Here is a 25,174-nt window from a genome sequence, read left to right as displayed (position 1 = left end):
AGTAAATAGCAGTTTCTGAAGCATGAATTACCCTTTTAGTGATATTGTAAACGCAAGAGAGTCCATGTTCACTTTCAAGAAAGCACTGAGTTTTAAGAGCAGACAGGGAGAAAAACCCAGATACTCCCACTGACCCTAGTCCCAAATTTGGACTGACCTGTTAAGACAGAGCCCTATGGGTTTTAGCTTCCAAGTGCCTTTAAAATTAAATGGATCACTAACTCCAGATTCTGAAACTGAGCTCCATTTCAAGCAAGGATGGGACTCAGTTTCTGACAAAACTTCTTATGTTCTTCTGTTTATAAGGCTGCAATCCTAGGCACACTTATTTGAGAACAAGTGTCATCAACTGAACTCAGTGAGACTTTAGAGTAAACATGCAAAGGATCAGGTCCTACAAACTTTTAATTAATGTACTGCATAGGTGGCTAAACTGGTATGTAAACTGGACCTATATAAAAGAGCTCGTATTTCTGAGGCATTTGATAACAAAAGAGATTTCTGTTTTTTAAAAAATTTGAGATGGAAATTTGAATAATTGCTCCCCACTAAAAAGTGGTTTTTTAATCACAACAATGGTAGAACATTATATGAGTATTATAATTTAAAAACAAACAGATATCACTAGTCTTATTTTGTTATATAATATTGGTGGAGTGTAGGAAAATACTATAATTTTTTTTACATGGCAAGCAATGACATTCTAACAGAGGAAATTATAATTTATTAGTAGTCTACAATCCACCAAACTATAAAATTTTAATATACATAAAAATGGTTTGAATGGATTTAACATATGTACATGTAGAACTCTATTCTGCAGCATCATTTGATGCCTGAGTCATGAAATAATTCAAATATTATAAATATACACGATATAAACAGGCAAAATTATACACACTGATTTTATACTACAGATAGAAATTAGCTACCACATTTCAGCAAGGTTTCCCTTAAGCTACATCAAGTCATTGTTTTTCTATCCATCTTTTCTAAACTGAATAATGTACACGTTTAAACTGATGTCATGTAAATAAAAGAAATATGAAATCTGATTTTATTTTTTAAAGACTGCCTCTTGGAGTCATTGGTCTGAGCTAGTTGGTGAAGATCTCATGCTTGCATAGGCTTATCAAAAACTCACTAGGCCTGATACTCAAGGGATGTCCTAGCTTCACAGGCTAAACCCACATGTACAATTTTTAAAGAAAAAAAAGGGCACACAAGGACCACCAGTGTTTCATTTTTTAAAATCACTACCGTTCTAGAAATGAGGTTACCTTACATTTTTATAAAAGGCTCCAAAAGTTCTCCATTTTAGAATTATTCCGATTCTGGGATATAAACTTTTAAAAAGCAACATGTAGCAGTTATCAGGAGGGTTACTATATCCCATCCATGAAAACTTCATTTTTATTTCAGAGAGCTGAAGGAAAACTGAAGTTCCATAGGTACAGCATTTCCCATCACAACAACGCAGGGATGAGAATAACTACAACTGTTGAATATCATGTTATTCAAAGCTCTTAGAGAAAGACATAAAGATTTTAAACCTCCCTACATAAATATACTTATACATTTTTAGGAAAGCTTTTGAAATTACTAATTTGGCAATGAGTTGAATGTAATCCTTAACTACCATATTAGCAGCAGCTGAATCCACTTCATTAAGTTTATCTAGCTCCTACTTTCTCTTTTAAAGAGAAAGCAGTTGGAACACTAATCACAGTGGTTTGTGTAACCAATGAATTTTGTTTTTATTTTTTTATTTCCTTGGGAACAAAAAAAAAACACCAAATGTGGATTAGATCCAAAACAAAAATATATATAGTGCATCTTTAAAAGCAGCATATATCCTTAGAAAGACATTGAATAATTTACTTGTACAATATATAAAACAACAGTTTTGTACTGCAGCATCGAAGTCTTGATGCCTGAGTCATTTTATGTAACGCCAAAGATATAAATACTGGGATGTTTTAGTCACTTGAGTCTTTTCTTTTCAACTAGCTCTTTGTTCCAGAATCAGGTTGCAATGAACTTCAATTTTATTCAAGGCACCCCCGAGAGAACACAAATATATTACATAGTGTAATAATACTCACCTGACAAAAGCAGAAAAGCCTAAATGAAATGAGGTGTTCTGGCAACATGAAGTATAGAACAGGCAAATAAAAAAGGAGGACTAGATACAGACTGGACAGAGCTGAATACATACTCCCTACAGGCTCCTTATATCAGTGCAAAAGTAGCTTCTGTTTAGCACAAAAACGTCAAACCAAGACAAAATATTACTTTATGAATCAATATTAGTGGAAGGTATAAAGAGTTTCCTGCTTTTACACCTGCTAAACAATACAGGCTTATTTTAATTTTCAAAGAGTATGTTGGTCAGTTATTTGTTTTTATCTTCCTCCAGCCCAATGCAATTCAAATATGACAATCTGTGTCCAGTTCCGAAACTAAATGCCTCCCTTGAAGTCAACCCAAAATCTACATGTGGTTCTGAAGAACTACATGCAATATACGTATAGTCCAAGGAAGCAAATACAAAAACCAGTCACTTCTAAATAGTGAAACTGAAAACATCCTAAAAAGTTTGAAACAACAGATTTCTCTGAGCTGTGGATTTTTATTTTTATTTTTTTTAAAAATTCTCTCTTTAAAAAGAAGAAAGGTAGCATGACCCAGCACCAATGAGAGAGCTAGGTCAATACAACTGTTATACAGAACAATATGTTCTGTCAATTGCATTTAAACCACTGGAATGAGGTCAAAAGTACCAGTTGCACATGAGTTGGTGTGATGGTAAATCTTCATGTCAGAAAGCTAGATTAGACATGGCTGAATACCCATTAAAAACACAACTAGCTGTAGGAGGTCACTTAAAATGTTTAAAAAGGCAACAACCCCTGCCCCCACATCTGAACAATACTGCCAACTAAACAACAAAATCTCAAATGCCAAAACCTGGCTTTGAAGCTATAATGCAATTCACATGTAGCTTTAAATTCTAGCCTCATTGTCTATCTCACAGCAGATAAGATCTCTTTGCAAAGCACAAAAAGGCTCTGCAACGTCAACAGATTACAAGACATCCCGCTTATATGCACACATCTCCCCTCACTCTCAGAGAGTTTATTTTCTGTACACAGCTTGTATGCTTCCAATATAATTAAATAGCTATGCTTTCAAAACAAGTCAAAGCCTTCCTACCCTGGTGCCAAAATGGCACCCTGCAAGTCGGAACTAGCATCCATATGGCATATATAAATATATGAATAGTTAAGAGATAAGTTTGTTTTTATTTATGTTACAGAAATGGTTAATACTTAAATTATATATTTATATTTACATATATATATATATTTTAAAAAATATAGCATTTCCAGCCTGCAAAAGGACATCACACTCTTCCCAGTTAATAAACGTGGCACATGCAATGGATCCACCACCTAGTTGGCAGGGACACTGTACTGAATCCGGAGCCAAGGGCAGTGACGGGACTGGCAAGCTGTCTACTTAAACAAATAATAAAACAAAATACAAAAATGGGAGCCTATTCCTCCTTTGGGGGAAAAACAAACAAACAAACCAATGCTGATTTACTGAGTGCCACAATGTTTAGTGTAAATATTAGCAAGGAGGAAGACATTGTCAGAATTAGGTGGCGGAGCGGGGGAAAACTGTCTCAGTCAAGTACATGTGGCGTCCCAACACAGTCTGATCCATAGTAAAGGTGAACAGTACCAGTCTGTAAACCACAGATGTCACCATAAAAATATAGCTTGAACCAACCCTGCACACTCTAGAGGAAGTCACCAAAAAAAGAAAAAAAGAAAAAAAAAAGAAAGGAAATTCACAGAAGGACCCCTTCTATCAGAGATAAGGGCTGCATGTGCAATGCAGAATTAATGCTGCTTACACCACTTTAAATGTCATGGCTCAATGCTATGGAATACTGAGATTTGTAGTTTTATGAGATATTTAGCCTTCTCTGTCAGAGAGCTCTGGTGCCACAACAAACTACAAAACCTAGGACTCCATAGTATTGAGCCATGACTGTTAAAGCAGTGTCAAACTCCATTATTTCTGCAATGCAGATGCAGTCAACGAGAAAGTGTTCTACACAAAATTTGAAATCCATGGAGGCTTTGTGGTATCATTTCTACTGATCAACTTCTACCTTTGTCAATGGGGATGGAGAACAGATGTTCCTGCTGGATTGTGTCCAACCTCTTGAAGATCTCTTTCTGTGAGTTTGAAAGGCAGAATCTGCCTTGCCCAATCATAACCTAAAATCAACTGGACCTCAACTGTTAGCATGATAACTGTTGGCTCTTCTGTCCTGCAGACCTCCATGTGGCTTGGAAAGCTGAACAGGAAGGTTTCCAACTCATCCGGACTGGGTTTTGGGGATTCAAGTTTGGCAGTTTGACCAACGGAACTGTTTCTGTCTGAAGAATCACCTCAGTGCACACTGGCATATGTGAGTCTGGTCAGTCTGAATACTATCAATTTCTTCTTGAGTTTCAGTACTTTTAAAACAAGTCTCACAAGTACTCTTGGAGATACAAGGTGCTTCATGCTGATGAGAGTGTACAGTATGGTGGGAGGAACTCAATGCATGTGCCTCTAGTATCTGGGCAACAAAGCTATTGCAGAAATGCATAGTTTTTAACCATTTGGGTTAAGGATTGCTTTAAGCAAGGCCTCTGTTTACAGGCCAAGTCCTAGAAACCTTGCATAAGTACACTATTCCCCACACTTTAAAGGGGCTGAATCTAGAATCAGTGTAAATGGGAAGTTGGTGTAATAAAACACTGCAATTAATACCCGGTTAAGATGATGTTTCATGGAATTATATGGTGAGGCCTACAGGACCATTTGCAGGGACAAAGAGCATTAGTACAATATAAGGAGTAAGAAATGAGAGGCAAGCTCAGTTTGAACTTCACAGAGCTACAGAAGTGTTCATTGGTGTAAACAGCTATTAACTGAAGCTCTCAAGTTCTTAACATCAGTGACATGCACTGGCCCCTGAACAGTTTTAAGTATCTTATTAAATATTGAACCACGCTCTACAAATAGCAAATACTCTTAAAGGAAAGAAAAGAACAGAGGGAAGAAGCACTTCATATTTATACTTGATTTGGGAAAGCTTAAAAAAGGGAAAGGGGATAAAAAGATGAATACAGAAAACCCTCAGTTCACACTACTGGGTGAATTCCGTATTTGGCAAGATTATTATTTCCCTACATAATCATCTCCTGAGTGATGTTGGGTTCCCCCTCCCATTTAATAAAAGAGGGTAATAATAATAAAAACAATTGGGAAAGCAAAGAATACAATATATGAATTATACAGAAGTCACAACTTCATTTGTGGAATGAGGTTTGATCCAAGACTCAGTGCAAGTGGCAAAGTTGACCATCGCTTTACAGTATCAATGAGAAAATCAGAGGAAAACCCACTTTGCTCAAAACGGGCACCAAAAAAGACAGCTGTGCCACAAATTTTGTCCATATCAAAATTTCAAATAATTTTCCAACATTAAAACTTTATAAATAAAGTCCAAACTGAATGATATTGCTGAATTGTGAACTGATTAGTGGGAAAAAACCCTATTAAAACAGTTAAAAACTACCTCTAGCATTGACCAAAAAAGAAAAAAAGAAAAAAAAAAGGAATGTTGGAATTTGTCTATACAATAGAAATCAGAAAACTTCCAGTTGCTTTCATGAGAAAAAATTGAGGCATGCAGGGATTTTTTTTTGCATATGGATATATATTTTTATATATACTATATATAGTATGTACAGTTTAGCTATAAAACTTTGATGTGTAAAGAAGCTGTCTTCAATGAAAAATTGAACATTCAGAGGAAATTCCTGAGTTAGGGTCTTGTGACATGGGCCACTGAGAAAAAAAGCTGCGTTTGGGTCCTCAGAGGTGTTATGTCCATCCCTGTTGAATAATGAAATTAAAATACAACAACAACAACAACAACAATTTAAAAAAAAGAAACCGACAGTGTTGCCACTGTTTTATTCCCTTGCCTGAGCAAGGGATAGCACCATAGTGAAGAAGATAAACTCCTGCTTGTAGAGAGGAGGGAATACTTAAAAACAGTATTGCTGCTATAAGACCACTGTAGTGTGCACCAAATTATGTTCTTCAATCTAAAACAAACAAACAAAAGTGGCCACTGGCTGACTGAAGAATACCTTGCTAGGTGTGACGTGAAAGGTATATGGCCACTTAGGTGTATTCCTTCCTAGGCTGCTCATCTGTTGTACATTTATCAGTCATTTCCTGACAGAAGTCCACTGTCACTGTTTGGTTATTCTGCTCTAGAGGAAGCTCGTGCTCGACATAAGTACCTTGGTCAGCTCCCTCCAGGGCTCTTGCACATTTGTCAGAAATGTTATTGGGAAGCCAGTGAGTGCTAAGCTGTTGCACCGGGCTTTGCTCCGAACAGCACTGTAAGCCTTCCCCAATGCACTGGGATGTCACTACGGTTTGATCAACTCTGGCTGGCGAAGGATTAATTCTGGCTGCTGTTGGAAGATCCATCGGTCTGAGGACAGGGCAGTATCGGTGCAGGTCTTGGATCTGTTCAGAGCTCTGCATATCCCTGCACACCTCTTCAGAAAGGCAGGAGAAATTATCTAACAGCTCTCCCATGCATGCTTTCAGTTGGTTCCTTTCTGACAGAAGTTTCTCTTTCTCACAAACCTGGGGAAGTGCATGGGGAGAAGACACCAAGGAAAGGAAGAGTTAGTTTTAAAGAAAAGTATGGCACATCAACCTTTGTCTTTTTAAACTCAACAAAATGTATTTATTTGAGAACATTTTTACATTGATTGTCATTTTTTAAAAAATTAAAAGACATTTTAATGTTCTCTCATGCAAACAAAACAAAATTAAACCACCCTCAACTCTCCCTTTATGTAATAAAGATTTAGAAGGTTGCCTAGTAGAATTCAAGAAGAACATGATCTTGCCACTGTGATTCTGAAGTGTAATACTAATGAAGAATTCCTCCATCTCGGTTGGCCACCCTAGTCTGGTGTGTATAGAAAAAAAAACTGTTGTCAGATCCATTCCTAATGTGTGCAGGAAGTCAAGCAAGTAAGAACCCAGTGGCTTGGAGATCCAATATCTCATTTACTCTATGGAAGGATTTAGAACTTCTACTCTATGAAGGGAGTCGTAAATTCAACCTGTTGACTTCCTCTTTCATAATGTCAGAACCGGGAGTGTGCCGCTCAAGCTTTGGCATATGAGAACAGCATTTCCATCACTCCAGACTTTGAAAGGTTTGCATGTTTCATAAGAGAGAAGCATCATATTGGCCGGTCAGCATGATGAAGAGAGACACACAGAATTGGCTTTTATATGTGGTCAAAACCACTATTAGTCCGATCTAGAGTAGGATCTCTACAACCAATGGGACTCCAGTTAGTTGCAGCAAACAAGTCACATCAATTTCAGTGGGTCTACTTTAGGCAGGTGGGGGTATAGGTCTATGGCCTGAGATGCAGCAAAATTGCTGAAGCTAAGCAGGTTTGGTCAGTATCTGGCTGGAGGCTACTTGATGAACCAAAACAGTCTTGAGGTCCATTATTGAAGAAAGGAAGGACGTAAAATTAATTTTAAAAAAAATGTTAGTTCACTGGCATCAATATTCTATTCAACTTACCAACTTGCGGATTTCACATTCTAAATTCTGAATACAGTCCAGTTTTCTCTTACGGCAGCGCTGAGCTGCAATCCGATTTTTACTGCGCCGCCGAACATCATGGATAAATTCCAATTGCTCTGAGGTTAATTTGTGCATCTTTATCATCATCTGGAAATCGTTCCTTGGAAGATCTGTGATTTGATCTACAGGAAATGGAAGTTTCACCTGAGAGGGGAAAATAAGAAAGGAAAGGCAGATTGCTTAATGAACAAAGTATTTAACAGGCTCCTTCACATACTGTGGTTTTATTCAAACAATGTAAGATTGACAACTTTATCAGTATTAACTACTACATTCTAGGCAACTTGTATTTCTATAGAATTTAAGTAGTACATCTTCCTCAAGTTGATATTCCATCAGTGTATTAAATAAAATAACACTAGGAACACTACTTCTAGCTCTACACAACCTTGTATTTTTCATATATAAAAACAATCAATTTCCTCAAAATATAAACTCTATTAGTAAGCAATAAGGTATTTTTAAAATGGAGAGTAAAATTTAGCCATTAATCCTAAAATTAGGACCACTTACAGTCCTTATTGAGGCTAGATAACGTAATGAAGCTTTCTCAATTTACCCTGGAAGATCCTTCAAAATAATTTTCAGGTCTCAGAGAAAATTCTTGCATAAAAATTATTATATCTACAGCCCCAAACCAAGTTTGTCCCAGTCACAATCTCTCATGACACCCCTAGCAACCTCTTGCAGAATCCTAGGGTTTCAGAGAATACTGGTTGAGAAACTCTGGTGATGTTTTAATACAACATGATTATCTTTTAATACAAGATAACCACAAAAAACAAACAGTGAAACAAACAGTGTTTCCTAGGTCACTAAGACTGCAAAAATGCTTTCCCCAAAGGATAAATAACTGTTTTATTTTCAGAATGCTTCTGGAGGAGGAGACACAGTGATAATGGTTGGTCAAATGTCTTGCATGACAATAATGTACTTGCTCCTTTTAAAAAGCCTATCTGATTTAGTGTGGCATCAAGAGCTTTCAGCATAAACCATCCAACCATTAGATATTTATCACCTTCTCAGTCTATTTTATACATCAAAGCAGGTGGTTACCTCTGTTTCATTTTGTTTACTGATGGAGTTTAAAGTGCTTGCAAAATGCTTAGGAAGAAATGCTTGGCATGATGGACATATACTATTGGCTGTGTGTGTAATGGTGGTGGGAAAAAAGCAAATGTGGTTGGGAAAAAGATTGAAAACAGAATTGTACATATCAAAGTAAAATACTAGGAATAAATTTGGTTACCCTGTTTTAGAACCAGAAAGAGGTATAGAAAAGGGCAACTAAAATGGTCAAGATAGTGGTGTACCCTAAAACCTAATAGTAATCACACTTTTCTATTTCTCCAATCTCCCTTTACTAACCTTTTACTTTTTTAAAAATAGAAATGGAGGTCAGTCAATGGAACTGATAAGCAGCAGGGCTAGGATACACACATATAAGGAAATACTTCTTTGGATCACAAAGAACCAGGTATTTCCTGAAAGACTAGTAAGTTTGATTTGACCTAAGCTTTTATGAATTGCAGCTCACCTCACATAAGATACCTGGACTCCAGAGCATAAAATCTCATGTCAAAAACCTGACATGCCTTCAAGGTGCCATTAGACACTCTGATGTTTTTGCCATGACAGATTTAACATGGATACCGCTCAGAAAATTCTTCAAACAAAGCACAATTAACTTCTAACATTAAGTGATGTATTTATGATCCATTTATTAAATGGGTGGGGAAAAACATGCAAGATTTAGGGATGTCTTGGTCGGGGCTGGATGTAGTACCAGCCCCTCGCAAGAATTCTTTCAGTGCTGAAGAGGGACACACATTTCTGCTACAGCATAAGCTGCACTGGTGGTAAATTATGCAACAGAGAAGCACTCAAGCCCTTTTGCTGGTGGAGTCCAGCACCCCCTCTTAACCTATGGCAGAACTGAGCCCCCAAACAAATTCAACTCACACCTATCCCTCAGCCAGCAATCAAATTTAGTCCTCATCACTGGATCTATGGGGAACCTGGGTGGGGATGTACCCTTTCCAGGCTGAGATTGATGGAAGATGAGAAACCAACAAAGAAAACTGAAGTACACAAGTGTGACCCCCCTCCCCCCATAATAGCTATGAGCACTGTGCAAGCAGGTAAATAACACAGAAAAATCATTCCTCCAGACCGTTCTCAGCCTTAATTTCTTTTCACAGCCTCAAATTGCCAAGCTAATGCCCAAAGTGTCCAACAAGGTCACTAATCCAAATGATCCCTTTCATGGCACTGGGCAGGTGTTAATGTTTGGCCACAATATTAACAAGAACTCCAAAGCTCATCTGCCTGGTGGTGAAGTCCCACCTCTCTACAAGGGAGGAAAGGTTTTTTCAACAGTTATTGGCCACAATAGCTAATTGAAATCAGCGTATTGGAGGAAGTAGATTGAAGTCTACGAAATCTCATGCTGCCAACTTCTTTATTTCAGTTAGTCTCAAAGGTGCTACAAGATCTTTCTACATAGATTCTACAGACTAACACGACTATATATTTGAATTAAATCACTATGTTCAGAAAAATATTGATAAGATATGACCTTCAGATCCTGGGGCATGATATTCATTACTTTCAGGTCCTTCTGAGCTTCCAGGGGCATCTGGTTTGCTATTGTTGGAAACATGATGCTAGACTCAAATGATTTTGATTTGATCCACTAGTCTTCATGGACTTTGGCCCTACTACAATGAGCCAATTAATTCCTGTGGTATCATGCTGTCTTTGCCTTTTTGCCATCACAACTCTGGAATCCATCTGGAACACATTTGGGTTTGTGTGCCGGTGTTTCTGATGGCCACAAGGTGGTGCTATGTATTTATAATACACGCCAAAAGAAAAGTTATGCTTAGATAAGGTGGCACAAAAAGAAAAGCCACTTATACTTGTTTCTTGTCTCTTCCCATATTCTTTACAGAAGCATTGTTTGATATTTGAATGTGGATTTTAATATTTTGCTTGCAACTCTGGAAGTATATGGAGATAAATACTATGGCCTAAATCAGGAGTGGGAAATCCACGCGGGCCTTCCCTAGAGGTCTTAAAAATTCATATCGTTTTGGAAGAGTGTAGCTATCAGACAGGGATGAAACAAAGGCTAAGCATAACAAGCATCAATAGGACTTCTGCCTTTAACCTTACATAAGAAACTGTGTTTGCTGAAATTCTACATACTGTTAAAGGGGGATCCTATGTTTACTTATGTGTATGACAACTTTTCTCTATGTTTACTTATGTGTATGACAACTTTTCTAAGAAGGCAGAAATGCAGATTGTGATCTGTGAAACTAGGACTGCATCCACACTGCAGAAATAATCCAGTCTGACGCCTCTTTTAACTGCCATGACTCAATGCTAATGCCAACAGTTCCACACCTTGCTAAGTTTAAAAATCAATACAGTGCTTAATGTACTGTATTGTCAATACTGTCAAAATTCAAAACACATGAAGAGCTATTTTCTGCCTGGCATTTCAGTAGGGGGCATTTTTAGCTGGCATACCAAGTCAGTCATTGGTAGAAGTGATGTTAACAATGTCTACTGCAATATTTGAAAACATGATTTAAGAGCCCTTCAGCTCAACCTGCACATATGTTGGTGTAGTTTTCAAAAAGGAAATGTGAGTGAAAGGTCTGTGTGGATTCCAGAAGAGGCCCTGGAAAGGGTGAGTAACATTTCTGTTCACCCATTTACTCATAACAGACTCTCAATTTTCCCACATGGATAGGAAAGCAAATAACCATACTTCCCAATGGCACTGTTACAATCAAGTTCCCAGATCTCACCTAAACTGCATCTACTCATGATAATAATAGGAATAACAAAATTACTCTCTCTCTCTACCACAGTACTTCAGACCCATAATACAATTATTTTATTTTAATTACCAAGGTACACTGACAATCTATAATGAATTTTGGGGCCATAAAATAAAGCCCGAATTTTAAAAAAGCACAAACTCTCATTTTTGCTGTGGGAATGGATATAATTTGGCTCAATGATAGATACACTAAAATGGATTCTTAAGTTGTTTTCAATAATGCGGATCTCTTATTCACCAAGGAACATGACCCCCACCAAGCTCCCAAATGCAACACAAAAGTCCCTTTTTAGACGGGGGTGTCATTCTATGCTTGATGTCTAGCTAGATTTCCCAAAGCTATTCACAGTGTTAAGCTAAAACCACTAGAGGGTGAGAATAGGCTTATTTCTCCCAAAACAAATGGACAAAATTAAACTGTATATTTTGCCTCATTATATCTGATTTTACAAAGCCCAAACAACTGCTTTAAGGAAAAACAAAGCAAAGCAAACCTAGGAAAGGCTGGCTAATGGTGCAAATGGTTGGTTACCAGGTGGCATAGCTAAAATCTGGATAAAACCTAATCAATTCAATGATAGGGCAACCCAAAGGTTCACTCTCATGAACCCCCGTGAAGCTCAACAATGGCACCATATCAAAACATATAACCTTACAGGTCAGTTTGTGTTGCATGAAAAACAAAGGAAAAGCTGCCAAATGAAACAGTGTTTTGTGTAAATACACAAAAGCTGACCTTAGATATGGTGATGTGGACTATTTGGCTTGCAGACGGCTAACTACTGATAATGATAAGATGATGTTCCTCTGAACTATAAACTTAACACCTCAGTCAGTAGTGGGAAACATGCGCCCCTGCAGATGGTGTTGAAGTTCAACTCCGGCATTCTGTGCCATTGGCTATGCTGCCTAAGGGATGCTAGGAGTTGCAGTTCAAGATCTGGAGAGCCACACATTTTCCACTTGTGACTTAGAACATGATGTGTGTGTGTGTGTGTGTGTGTCTGACCTCCCAAAAGACTACAGTAACTTTAAACATATGATAAGGTGCTAACAGTATCATTTGTTTGTGTTAGCATCTGAGATGGGAGGACAAATCCCTGATTGTTATAAATTTTGTTATAAAAATGGAACATTAGGTTTTCCAATAATGGCTCCCAACTTGTGGGTTCTCAGTTTTTGGACAATTCCCAGAATTCCTCATCAGTGGCCATGTTGGCTACGACTAGGTTGAAGTAAAAAAACATCTGGAGGCACAAAGTTGACAACCACTGAATTAAAACTTGAGCTACAACATGTATAAGGCCTTTCCAGAAGGAACCTGTGACCCTACAAATGTTATTCAACTGAATCTTCCATCAGCCCTAGCCAGAACAACAGTGAGGGATATTATGAGTTGCCCCACATCATCTAGAGAGCCATGTTTCTCATCTCCCATGTAAGGAAAACAAGCTGTGATAAGAAATGAGGTTGAGAAATAAAGTAAGAGAGAGAAAATAAGGAGACTATGGCTGTGAACCAGGTTGCTGGCAGTCCCCAGACTATGCTCTCTTGAATGGTATCATTGCTCATGGGTTAAAAGCTAATGCATGGACTGATTTCATTTATTTAAGTGACGGGAGATCAAGGTGAAATTAGACATGGGTGTATATGTGCTGATTGGGAGGTTCTGTATCCTTAGCCTCTTCCTTAGTATCTTAGCTTCCCTTAACCTCTTCAAACATAGATTCCATATACCAGTGACGCATGTAAACATACACAGAACACAAAAGCTTCAAAGGACTTGCCTAAGCTGTCCAAAACTCAGTGAATGTTTCAAACCAGTAATGCCTGCATCCGCTAAATATCTCACTCCTACTAATGCTGAATTCATTTCCCAACTGCAGATATTTATGTAATCAAAAGGGCACCATAAATGCAAAGGGGGGTTCAGCTAAATTAGAAGAACCTCAAGGTTTACAAATGTACTGTCCATGTCCCACAAAAGAAAATCAGAAACTTCTACTTCTCCAGTGGACTAAGCATGCTCAGTAGACAGAGGGCTCATTCCCACTATGATATAAAGCACATTTCTGATCGGTTTATGTGATAGTCGTTCCCATTTGAAACTGGTTCTGATCCTGGTGTGATTGATTTCAATCGTGATGAATGCAAAAAACCCGTTTTTGTGTGGAAATAATAGATTCTGGAGCGTGTTCAACAAATGGGAACGAAGGATCTGAATCACATCATTCTGGAGGGGTGGGACTAATAGCAAAGGAGTGTTTATCTTCTCTCCCCAGTTTTTGGCAGATCTACCATTTCCCCCTCGCCTCTTTCATTGCTGCCTTTGTACTTGTGGTGTGACCTATGGGTGCATGTTTTTTTTAATTCAAAGAAAATTTGATTCACTGATGTACCAACTTAATTGCAAAGGCAAGTAGTTGCAAAACCAATGAATCAAATTTTCTGTGAATTTATTTTTTAAAAAAGACCCCTGTCATGCTTGGATCGGGTGATTCAGGCATGACAGGGGGAGAAAGACTCCCATGGGTTATCCAGGTGTGGATGGGACCCCCGGGGGGTCTTTCTCCCACCTGATCCAGACATGACAAGGAAGAGAAAGACCCCCACATGTCCCATCCAGACCCCTGCCATGTTTGGATCAGGTGATCCAGACATGGCAGGGGTCTGGACAGGATCTGTGGGGGTCTTTCTCCACCCTGTCATGCCTGGATCACCCGATAAAATAAAAAAAAAATTAATAGAAGATTTGATTCATTGGTTTTGCCTCACTTTGATTGCAAGTAGTTGCAAAACCACATCATCATGAATCACATCATCAATTTTTTTAAAAAAATATAATAGTTCCCAAACTGGGTTGCCCGGGCTGCTACTTATGTCACTGATGACACACAGATGATTGACATGCATTTTGAAGTGGTGCAAACTAGTGGGGATGACAATCGTGCCAAAAGAGAAGTGATTCCAGGGAGGTATTTAAAAGGTCTGCTTTCATACACTACATAGTTATACTTTAGCTGCCATGCCTTCATCCTATTGAATCCTAGCGTTTGTAGTTTGGTGAGGCACTTGGAATTCTTTGCTAGAGGGTTGTAGTCTATTCCCCTGAACTATAGCAATTCAACTATAGCCATTTTATAATTCACACTAAGGGGCTTGTTTCAAATATATAGAGGTGAATACTTGCTGGCTGGATGGTGATACAAAAATACTTTAAATAAATAATAAAAATGGAAGGCATACACAGTATGTGTTGTATGTGTATGTGTGTGTATCTAATAAATAAATCTGATGCTGGACTGCACCAAATTGTAATTGAGATTTTAGCACCAGTGGGACTCCCTGAAACCTTTGTATTTTGCAGAGGAATTACAGCCCTCCCACTGATCGGGATAAAGCTATGGGGTTGGTACAAGCTTTGCAACACCCCCTGAATTATTATCAGTTGCTTTTCTTCTCATGGTGCCACTTGGCTGAGATAGTAGTATGCAAAACACTGCAGAGTACTTCACTATTATACCATTACTGCAGGTCAGGAAGGAAGACTCTTCCAAGAAAGAGTCATTTATGCCAGAGCTAACATATTCCACCGTTAAGAAAGCAGATCAGAGATGGAGCTGAAGCTGGTTTGGATTCTCAATCAAAAATCCCTAATATATTTCAAATTGCAACCAATGTTAGTCTATCTATATTGTCCCCCTCCAACCTTGTCCCAGGTCAAATCCTGCATTTAGGTGTTTTCAGTAGCTTCATGTTCCATTAATTGGCTTCACTGCCAAAAGTCCAAAAATGAAAATATAAAAATGTTGTGCATGTAGGCAGATCCATGTGCAAACATTTTTTGCACATGTAGGTCAGTGATTCTTGGGCAAGTCACACTCTCTCAACTTCAGACCCAACCGGGGAAGGAGCCAAGGCAAGTGCAGAAGGGGCCATGGGCGGGCCGGGGGGAGGGAGCACAGAGGCCGGGGGAGGGGCCAAGGCCAGGCCAGGGAGCAGGTGGGGATGAAGGTCCATGCCAAAAAACAGCGATTCCAAAAGGTCCCCATTCATACGTGGATGAGGCACCTTTTGGAATTGATTTGGCATAGCAAAGCAGAGCCGGATCGAGATTTGGATCTTTCAGTAAGTGGGAATGAGGCCTAATATTAAGCAGTGTTCATACATTGCTGTTTTCCCTAAATCAGGGTTGGAAATTGTGTGGCCTTCCAGATGTTGTTAAACAGTAACTCCCAGCATTCCTCACTACTGGCCACACTGGCTAGAGCTGCTGGGAGATGCAGTTCAGTAACATTTCAAGGGCCAGACATTTCTTACCCCAGTCTTAAACATTAATGACAGGTTTAGATTAGCATAGCTCTTCTGGTATTAACTGGGTTATTCTACGGCTCTGTATGTGACAGCATATACACGGATGGTTATGTGTAATCCAATTTGACAAAAACACTTTCAGACTGTCATTCAAGAGCTCATACTTGGTCTTCCACATTCTCCAAGGCTGCCTAAATTGTTTTACAACACTGCCTTGGAGAAAGAGCTCTTTTGAAAAGGAACTTACCAGCCTCAGTTAAGAAGAAACTCTTAAATATAAAATGAAAGGCAAGAGGAATGAGATTCCTCTAGATAGTAACAGTTCTTGGAAAACAATCTACTAATGCTTTCTGACTTTCTTTAATATTCTCTATATCTTTGCCTTTAAACTGCGTTAGGTTTAGATGTTACCCATGGTGGTCCAGGGAGTATATCATAAAAAGACAAACACTAAGCCACTTTTTTTAAAAAAAACTTACCCCTCCAAAAGTATTTGAGAAAGGGGTTTTGGGGGGAAGCAGCTTACACCGAACAAGGATGAATTCCTATTCTAAGTCAATGTACAAAGTAACAGTTCCTTCTCAAAGAGTACAGCATTTTCAGTATTTTCTACAATACTGTGGTTGAATGGTTGCACTGAAAGCTTAAAACATATATCCTTTTCTGCATTCAAGTCTTACTCTTCATTTTGTTTTCCATTTGATGACTGAGTGGAATAAAATAGAAAGAAGAAAAATATGTATATTAACTTGCTAACTCTGCTAAGCAATACGTATCACCTGTCAAAAATAGTTTGGGGCCTGAGGCAAAGTCCCCCCACCCACTCCTCACAACACAGAGAGATTTTAAAAAATGCAAATGATGTAATGAACAATGTTCTACTCTTTAATATTTTCACATTTGGCTGCCTGAGGTGAATCTGATTCTGACTATATGCCAGTTTTTGTTGTGTGCCTTCAAGTCATTTTTGACTTATGGTGACCCCTAAGGCAAATATATCACCAGCTACTCTTGGCACAATTTTATTTATTTATTTATGGTATTATATCCCACCTTTCTTCCAAAAGATTAGTTCAGAGGGCCTCTGCCTTCCTCTGAGACTCAGGAAGGCAAAGGCAACCCCCCCCCCCTCCCTGAACTAATATTTTGCGGCACCTACATGGTAGAAATAATGCAGTTTGACACATCTTTAACTCCTATAGCTCGATCTCACAGATGGCAGGGATTTATAGTTTTGTGAGGCACCAGCATTTTTTGGCAGAAAAGACTAAAATAAAGACCTTGTAAAATTACCAGTCTCAGGATTCCATAAGATGGAGCTATGGCACTTAAAGTGGTATCAGACTGTATTATTTCTACAGTGCAGATGCACCCTGAGAGAGCATGACTTACCCCAGGTTAGTAGGTTTCCACAGCCAAGCAGGGATTCAAACCCTGGTCTCCAGAGTCACAGTGCAACACTCAAACCACTGCATTATGCTGGCTCTCCTATTTGCCTCGTATTTACCTCATTTGAAAGAAAATATTTGGCCATACAACTTAAATGCACTGAAACAGCCCGATGTCTTTCTGTACCTTTCATTCCATTAAAAAAAACCACAACTATGAAAAAAGGTTATCTTAATTCTTCTTCTGCTTGGTAAACAACTTAGCTAACAAAGGCCCGAACAGACAAGCCAAAAATAAAGCTGCTTCGGGTCACTTTGGATGTATGCTGTTTAAATGGCACATGCATTTTAAGAGTTCAGACGCTGTGCCAAAGATGCACTCCAATCCTTAGGACTGGACCATGGCTTTGGCGTGGCTTTCAGCTTCTTAGGACGCATGTGTCACTTAAAGAGCATACCTCCAAAGTGACCCAAAGCAGCTTTATTTTGGCCTGTCTGTTCAGGCCCAAAGACATTAAAAATACTTTTCCAGTTTCCAGCCGGTTGCATACTTTACATACTGGTATAGCTTACATTTTATATTTTAATAATGTATCTCTACATAGGGTTTACTCAGCTGAAATGGATGGGGGTGTGGGGAAGTCAGAAGCAAAAATAAAACCTTTCACCTATTTTAAAATATGCCAATTCACACAGGGTCAATGTGCTCAGAAATGAACATCAAGGCACTGTCCTCCCACCAGGGACTACTACTCTGGGATTTAACCCAATTTTTTTTATATGTCCATTTGTAAAGTGCATTGGAGAAAGAACAATCTGCTCATAAATGAAATATATGCACCTAAGCATGGAAAAGGGGAGGAAATAGTTCAGAAAAAAAGAATCTTAATGGCCCAAAGATTCTGCTGTTGGGCTGTGTTGAGTGCATGGTATTTAGACGATGCATGCCCTGAAAGCAGCCTGAAGCTGCCCTGATGCCACCCCAACCCAGAAGAGTCAGCTTGAAAGGAGTGGAAAAACCCTGCTCCTTTTCAGAGGCTGGTTGGGAACAGCGGTGATGGGCCAGATTGGGGCTGCGCACATGCAGTTGCTGTGGCGCCGGAGCAAATGGAGCCAGGGCAACCCCAATCCACCCTTTTTGATCAGTCTATTTCACTCCAATTTTAGATTTATAGGGGGTGGGGGAAGAAAAGGGCTGGATGAATACTACTAAATGGCAGGACAAGAAGGTCTTATAGTGCAGTCCTATGTTTATTCAAAAATATCCCATTAAAGTCAGTGGGATTTACTCCTTGTTAAATATGTAGAGGGCTGGAACACATCCCTCAGCAATCTACTCAGAAATAAGTACCACTCTCAACCCAGTAGCATTGTCAGCTAAAATATTTCCACTTAAAAAAAATCAAGCTGTTCAGAAAAGAGTATTTTTTTCATTTTTGAAGATAATTTGCTATAAGAAGGGAAAGGTAGGGAGGTTCTGTTGTTCCAAAAGCACAATTCCAGAGGTTCCTTTTGTAACTACAGTGCAGTTCTTTGGATCCTGGCTACTAAGTAAAAGACGTCTCATTGATACATTTTTTAAACACACGTTACTCTATTACACAATGACCGCACTGAGGAAAGCACCACATTTTCCCCACTAGTAACAATGTACTGCAGATTGAGCACCAGAAGATGCAGTATTCTGAAATTTTCTTCAGAGGAGGCCATTTTAATGTCCCACACAATGGACAAGTAACAAGTACATTATTTAACAAGTACTTATTCAGCAGTTCACTGTCTGGAAAGACCTTGTTTCTCACTAATAAGAAAGAGAGTGGATTGGCTAAAAGTCTGCATGCATATCTGTACGGACCTTGTAGCTTTCCTTTTGGATCCTAGCTGGTCCCCTTTCCTGTGAGATGTTTGCTTATTAGTGCCAGTATGAGGGTGTTTTTTTAAAAACTGAATGCTGCTACTGCAGCAGTAGTATTACTGATGAGAAGCACAATCAGTTAACTGTTGGAAGGTCATATGGCTTTGGGCTAGGAAAGAGATGGGATTCAAGATCGCATGGGCTGATAAGGTATAGATTAACTCTCCAGGGATCCAGATTCTTGTTGTGGTTGTGCTGTGCAAACATGGATCTATCTTTTTGCTTTTTATACTCTCTATCCTTTCCCTTTTTCCTCTAGATGACCTTTTCACTAAAAATACCACACAAAATCAGGCACAGTTTAACCAAAACCCAATGATGGTCACAAACAGAGCTTGGGAGTTATTTTTTGGGACTACAATGCCCAGATTCTAGAAAAGTAGTCTAAAAGGGAGCTTTTCCAAGCACCAATAATAATCAATTTAACCATGGTCAGATTTGCTACTGCTTTTTGCCTCCATCTTTCCTTTTGCATGGACATTTCCCTCTCTCATTCAGTTCTGGAGCTCATTACATATGACATTTGTACCTGCCTTTTTCCAAAACACAATTAACACAGAACTGCAGTTTCCAACATGTAGTTAAAATAAGCTCTCTAAACTGTGGTCTATGCTAACTGTATGTGTGCTCAAGTCACCTGTTGACTTATGGGGCCCTCACAGATTTCATAGGGTCTTAGACAAAGAATCCTCAGAGGTGGGGTGGCTTTAACAGTTTTTTCTTCTGAAATATAGCCTATGGCACCTGGTATTTGTTGACAGTCTCCCATCCAAGTACTAACCAGGACTGACCCTGCTTAGCTTTCAAAGATCAGGCAGGATCTAGTGTCTTTAGAGTGCTTAGGCCCTAGGCTAGTTTTAATTAACAAAAATACTGGGAGAGATGACCTAATGCTAACCACAGTAGTTTCAGTACTGAAAGGGAGGGGGAAATCTCCATGCATGAAAGGAGATAGGGTGTGTGAAAAAAAAGCATACAAATGCCAATGGGGAACTCCCAATCTTTCAACCACAGCTAGAACATTGAGCAATTTAAGTCCTTTTTCTCTTGAATCTTTTATATGATGGCACCACACTGCCCCACACATATTTTCTGTAAAACAATCCCCCCCCCCCCAATTAGCCTGACAGCAAACAGCAGATGGGATAAAATGGGCTTTTCTCTGCTCTTTCTATACAAAGGAGGCCATTTAAGGTAACAATGGGCTTGCTGAATGGGTCACAATTAGTGTTAACAGGTGTACTTGTCACAAATCCCTACCTCATGTCCTCTGTCTTGCACAGGACATGACTCACTGTCTGCTTCAGAGAACGATCCAGACTCATCGCTAGAGTTTGTTCCATAGGATGGCTCACATTTTATCTGGGGTCTGACTTGGTTGTACATTCCATCTCCCGTCATGGTCGGTTCCTGATGCTCAGCTGCCGAGAATCGAGGGGAAGATGAAAACTCACACAGAGGGAGGCTACAGGGAGAATCACCACTGCCATCCTCTGCGTAAGAGTAGGAGGAACATGAGCTGGAGGTTCTGGTTCTGGTTTCCAGGGGAGGAGAGCGTGGGCAAACTTTAATTGGCACTGGGCAGCTGGTGTTAGGCCGCATCCGGCCTGGGAGGTGATCAGCTGCCTGTCCAATGTGAGAATAGGTCTGGCAGCTGGGGAGAGATTGGCTACTTCCGGCCCACAGACCTTTTGGCACAGTCTCACTGAGATCTTTGTCTAAGCTGCTCATGCCAGAATATGAATGCACCGAAGTATTTACTTGGTCACAAACATTTGAAGAAAAAATAACACTCCTCCTGTCCACCTCACCCTCCTGCTTACAAAGACCTTCAACAAAGCCAGGACCCCTGAGAGGCGATTCCACTGCAAAATTGGAAGCATCCTTCTGAACAGCTTGGGAGAGTCCGTAGTTCCCTCCAAAATTGACATAATCAGTTTTGTGGTCACCCTGAGTTGTCCCCTTGTCGAAAGGGCATGCTGGACTCCTGGCAAAGTGCTGCTGGGAAGTACTGGGGAAGCCAATTAAGTCTATGTTTTTTGTTCGGTTGAAGAAAGACCTTAGGCAAGAAGCAGAGGAACCACTTTTGGACCTGTCTGGGCCCATGGGACTTTGCTGCTTTCGGTCCATTTCAACATCCTCCTCCTTATCCCTGATGTCAGGCTCATCTCCAGAGAGGCAAAGCGTGATGTTCTCTTCATCATTCTCGTCACTTCTAGGCTCACTTTTAATTTGCCCTACTGCAAGCTCTGGTTTGAGGCCATCACCAGAACTTTCTTCACTGAATGTGCTTGCGAAACCTGAGGTACTAATGTGTGATGTGTTGTAGACATTCTTGGTACAAGCCAGCTGGTATTTCTTATATCTGGGGTACCGTGGTACTGTTTCTTTATCTGGACTGTCCTTGCCATCGTTCAGTATGTCAGAGTTGGGCAGCATCCCCTCCTCCTTCTCAGCTCCCAAAGTGGCAGATTCAAAGTTAAAGGGCTCTGGGTGCATCCTCTCTCTTGGACAAGATATTTTGGAAGTCTCTGACTCCATCGTCTCTTCCTCTTCTCCTTCAGAGTTCTCATCTTCATGCATCCGCTGACAGGTGCTATCCTTCTTGCACAGGAACAGGCCATCTTCATTGTTCAATAGTTGCGTCTGAAGAAAACTGAAGCAGGAATCCTCCAGGTTGTGCATGCGCAGGAATTCTGCACAGTGGATGACCTCTTGTATGTTTTCTCTGCTGAGTAACAACTTAGCAGTGTAGGCAAACTGTAACAATGGACCAAATCCCCTGGCAGTGACCTGCAAAAAAACAAAACAAAAAAAAAACATGGAAATTGACAGCATTACCATCAGCACTGCTATTGTCCCAAGCTCCTCAACTGTAGTTAGATAACCTGACAGCTCTAATGTCCATAAATACCACACTGTACAAGTTAATCTTTCATTAAGTCAGCAGTGAAGCTGCCTCCAATAATTAATGCTGCCTGCTCTATTGCTGTTCACAATCTTCATATTATAGAATAATCTAAACATTACTTCCAACAAATGAGTCAGAAAATGATGACGTCCTTGGCACTTGCCAAATGGCATTCAATCAAGTAACAGATGTTTAATAAACTTATGGATGCTGCTAGTTTTCAATGGGTGAATAATCCCACCAATTTCACAATATATCTATAATCTAGGCTGAGTTTACTCTGCAATTATAATAAACTATGACAGTAACTAAATCCTTTCTTTGGCTTAAAAGGTCTGCAGTAGTGTCCCCCACGTTGGTTCCCTCCACTTCTGCTGAACTGCATTCCTATGATGTCTAAGGATGGTGAGAGTTGTAGTCCAATATATCTAGAGGAGATAACAGTTTGGGAAAAAAGCTGCTGTAGAAGTTTTCAAATGAATTGGATAAACATTTGTATAGGATTTCATTAGATCAAAGTCCCTACTATATGGACACTATGAATATTAAAACAGCATTCATAATAAGGGATATTGGGGAAATATGTGAAAGTTAGTCTATTAAGGAAAATAGAGAAAGAAAAGCAAAAGTTATGAGAGATTCATGGAACTGTGCATGTTACCATCCTGCAATTGCTCTAACCCAGGAGCAAAACAGTAGCCGCTTGTCAAGATAAATTATATTTCATAGGTTCTGTAAGAACATGGTGGAGCCAACTGTGGCTTCTAACTACATAAATAAGTGCAACATTAACACAATCTGCTTCCCCAGATTTCAGTGCAAGGCTCAGCCATGTAGCTGGAATTACAGAAAACAGTTTCTTCTTGTGATATATTATAATGGCTTCTGGCTGCTTGGATCCACTCTTAGACCCTCTCCCTACCCCCACTTCTGATCTGTCATCAGTTGTAGACCACATGCTTTCATGCAGTCCACCCCAACCATGAGGTATTCCACCATCTAAAATGAAATGGAATATGAAACTCAAGAGAGACTGAAAGAGGAAGAATACAAAATCTTGAATGTTAACCAATATAAGAGAAATATTCAAGTAAGGACTAGATCACAGTTCTCTAGGATGGACACTAGTTCTCACTTAATAATCTTAGAGGACAGAGATCTGGGTTATAGAGATTTACCCAATAGGTCGACTGCATTTGTCTATTTCTTACTATTAATGTACTTCACTTTTACTTTTCTTATTCAAACATGCTTGCAGTCTCTTAAATTAGTTGACATTTTGCAAATACATAGATGCTGTCATTTCTGCAGTAGCACTACAGAGTGGGATCCCTGTTGGTCCATCCATCAGTAGAAAGGTATCTGCCAGAAGAATGGATCCCCCCCCCCTTTGTAGCCCCATGAGTTCACCCATCTGCTTTGGAGATTCAGGGCTCCCAGTGAGAGACAGAAGTCCCCCTCACATCCAGGAAGTAAAAGTCACCAATTATATTAAAGCCTCATCAACTCATTTCTGTTGGGATTTCTAACAATTTTGAAATGCAGAATTCAGGGTGGTAATTAAATCTGTTATTATTACACAAGTAGAATACTTGTTAGGAGAACACAGTGTAGGGCAAAACAGGTCTGAAAAATTGAGGGTCATAAGATCTTTTATAAAAACATATGCTGATTTTATAGAAATTTGGTGTTCTAAATAAAAAGACTTCAGATTTGCTTCATCACATATAGCAAGTTTTCACAACTTGCTTTGACATTTGTGTGTTGTTATTGACTGAATAACCTCATCCTGCAAAAAATAAGAAAAAGATCAACGTCTTCCAACAGACTTTCAAAACACTTTAATTTGCTGATATGAAACACAAAATCCATTCAAAAGCACTTAAAGAAATTGCACTGGAACATCAGTGTCCACATTTAACAAGGGCTGAGTAAAAACTGGATTGTTAAAAATTTCAAATTTGTGAAAGAACTGTACTATGACATGTTTATATATATATATTAAATTTAGCACCCCAAAATACATTAGAAACTGGTACAATATTGAAAAAAGGGTTTTTTTTTCATTGCAGGCCTGTATAACTGTCTACTGCTTGACCAAAACAAAAACAAAAAAAAAAAAACACTTTTAATTACTTGCAATAACAACCACTTGTTAGATAATTCTGAAAGTAGATAAGGAATTTAAGAGACTATGAGCCCGTACAGACAGGCCAAAATAAATCTGCTTCAGATCACTTTGGAGGTATGCTGTTTAAATGATGCATGCATCCTAAGAGGCCAGAAGCCGCGCCAAAACCACAGGACTGGAGCACAGCTCTGCCGCAGTTTCTGGCCTCTTAAGATGTGTGTGTCATTTAAACAGCATATCTCCAAAGTGACCCGAAGCAGCTTTATTTTGGCCTGTCTGTATGGGCCCTATGAAATCCAGCTCAGTTTGCTCTTCCAACTACTTCAAATAAAGAGAATTGGTCACTGCTCCTTTCTGAATTTGGCCTAGGTTACAGACTCGATAGAACCATCAAATCAAGTTATGGCAGTTACATACCACAACCACTAGGTGGGAGAACTGTAAAACAAGTAGAGTCACTCTAGCAATACATTTTAACCCATGCTCCTTTAGATGTGATCTAGGCAAAATAAAAGAAAATTCACTGACTGAGAACAATCCACAGTACATTTTTCCTCTCAAGCTGAGTCAAGACTTTCAGGCCCCATGAAACTGCAGCATTCCAGACATCTACTACTGATGTCTTCCTCCTGAGGATATGGCATGCAGAACTCCTTTGCAGTTGGTGACATCCTATCGGAGACAACTGCTTGCTCTTAAAAACACATGACAAAAAATCCATGAAGGTGGGAAAAACACCTCACAAGTGGAGAGAGATAAGAGCACTGAATTGGTAGGGATCATTTGTTCTCACAAAATTTGTGTATCAGTTAACAACAGAGCACTAATTTACAACAGACACTGGGGTAGCAATGCTGTATTTTGAACACTGTAACATGCATACTTGCAAAT

The 25,174-nt window shown here is 39.3% G+C and overlaps 1 protein-coding gene across 2 annotated transcripts in view; it reads right to left on the bottom strand.

The window, feature by feature from the left end:
• Positions 1–3,848: 3,848 nt before the first annotated feature.
• The window catches only part of LOC149311292 (transcription regulator protein BACH2-like), a 246,561-nt gene continuing 225,235 nt past the window's right edge, over positions 3,849–25,174 (bottom strand). For both annotated transcript variants that reach the window (XM_089530723.1, XM_089530724.1), the window contains exons 4-6: positions 20,502–22,034; positions 7,706–7,912; positions 3,849–6,738 (exon numbers count right to left, since the gene is read on the bottom strand). In XM_089530723.1, the coding sequence (XP_089386849.1) occupies positions 6,262–6,738; positions 7,706–7,912; positions 20,502–22,034 (2,217 nt within the window). In that variant the 3' untranslated portion in view covers positions 3,849–6,261. The remainder of the gene's footprint in view (positions 6,739–7,705; positions 7,913–20,501; positions 22,035–25,174) is intronic.

Source organism: Sceloporus occidentalis, unplaced genomic scaffold, assembly GCF_023333645.1.
Source record: "Sceloporus occidentalis isolate IW3139 unplaced genomic scaffold, rSceOcc1.0.p SCAF_6, whole genome shotgun sequence".
In the NCBI taxonomy this organism is placed as follows: domain Eukaryota; kingdom Metazoa; phylum Chordata; class Lepidosauria; order Squamata; family Phrynosomatidae; genus Sceloporus; species Sceloporus occidentalis.
Note: the sequence above shows the minus strand (reverse complement) of the source record. Positions and strands in the feature narration are given on the sequence as shown.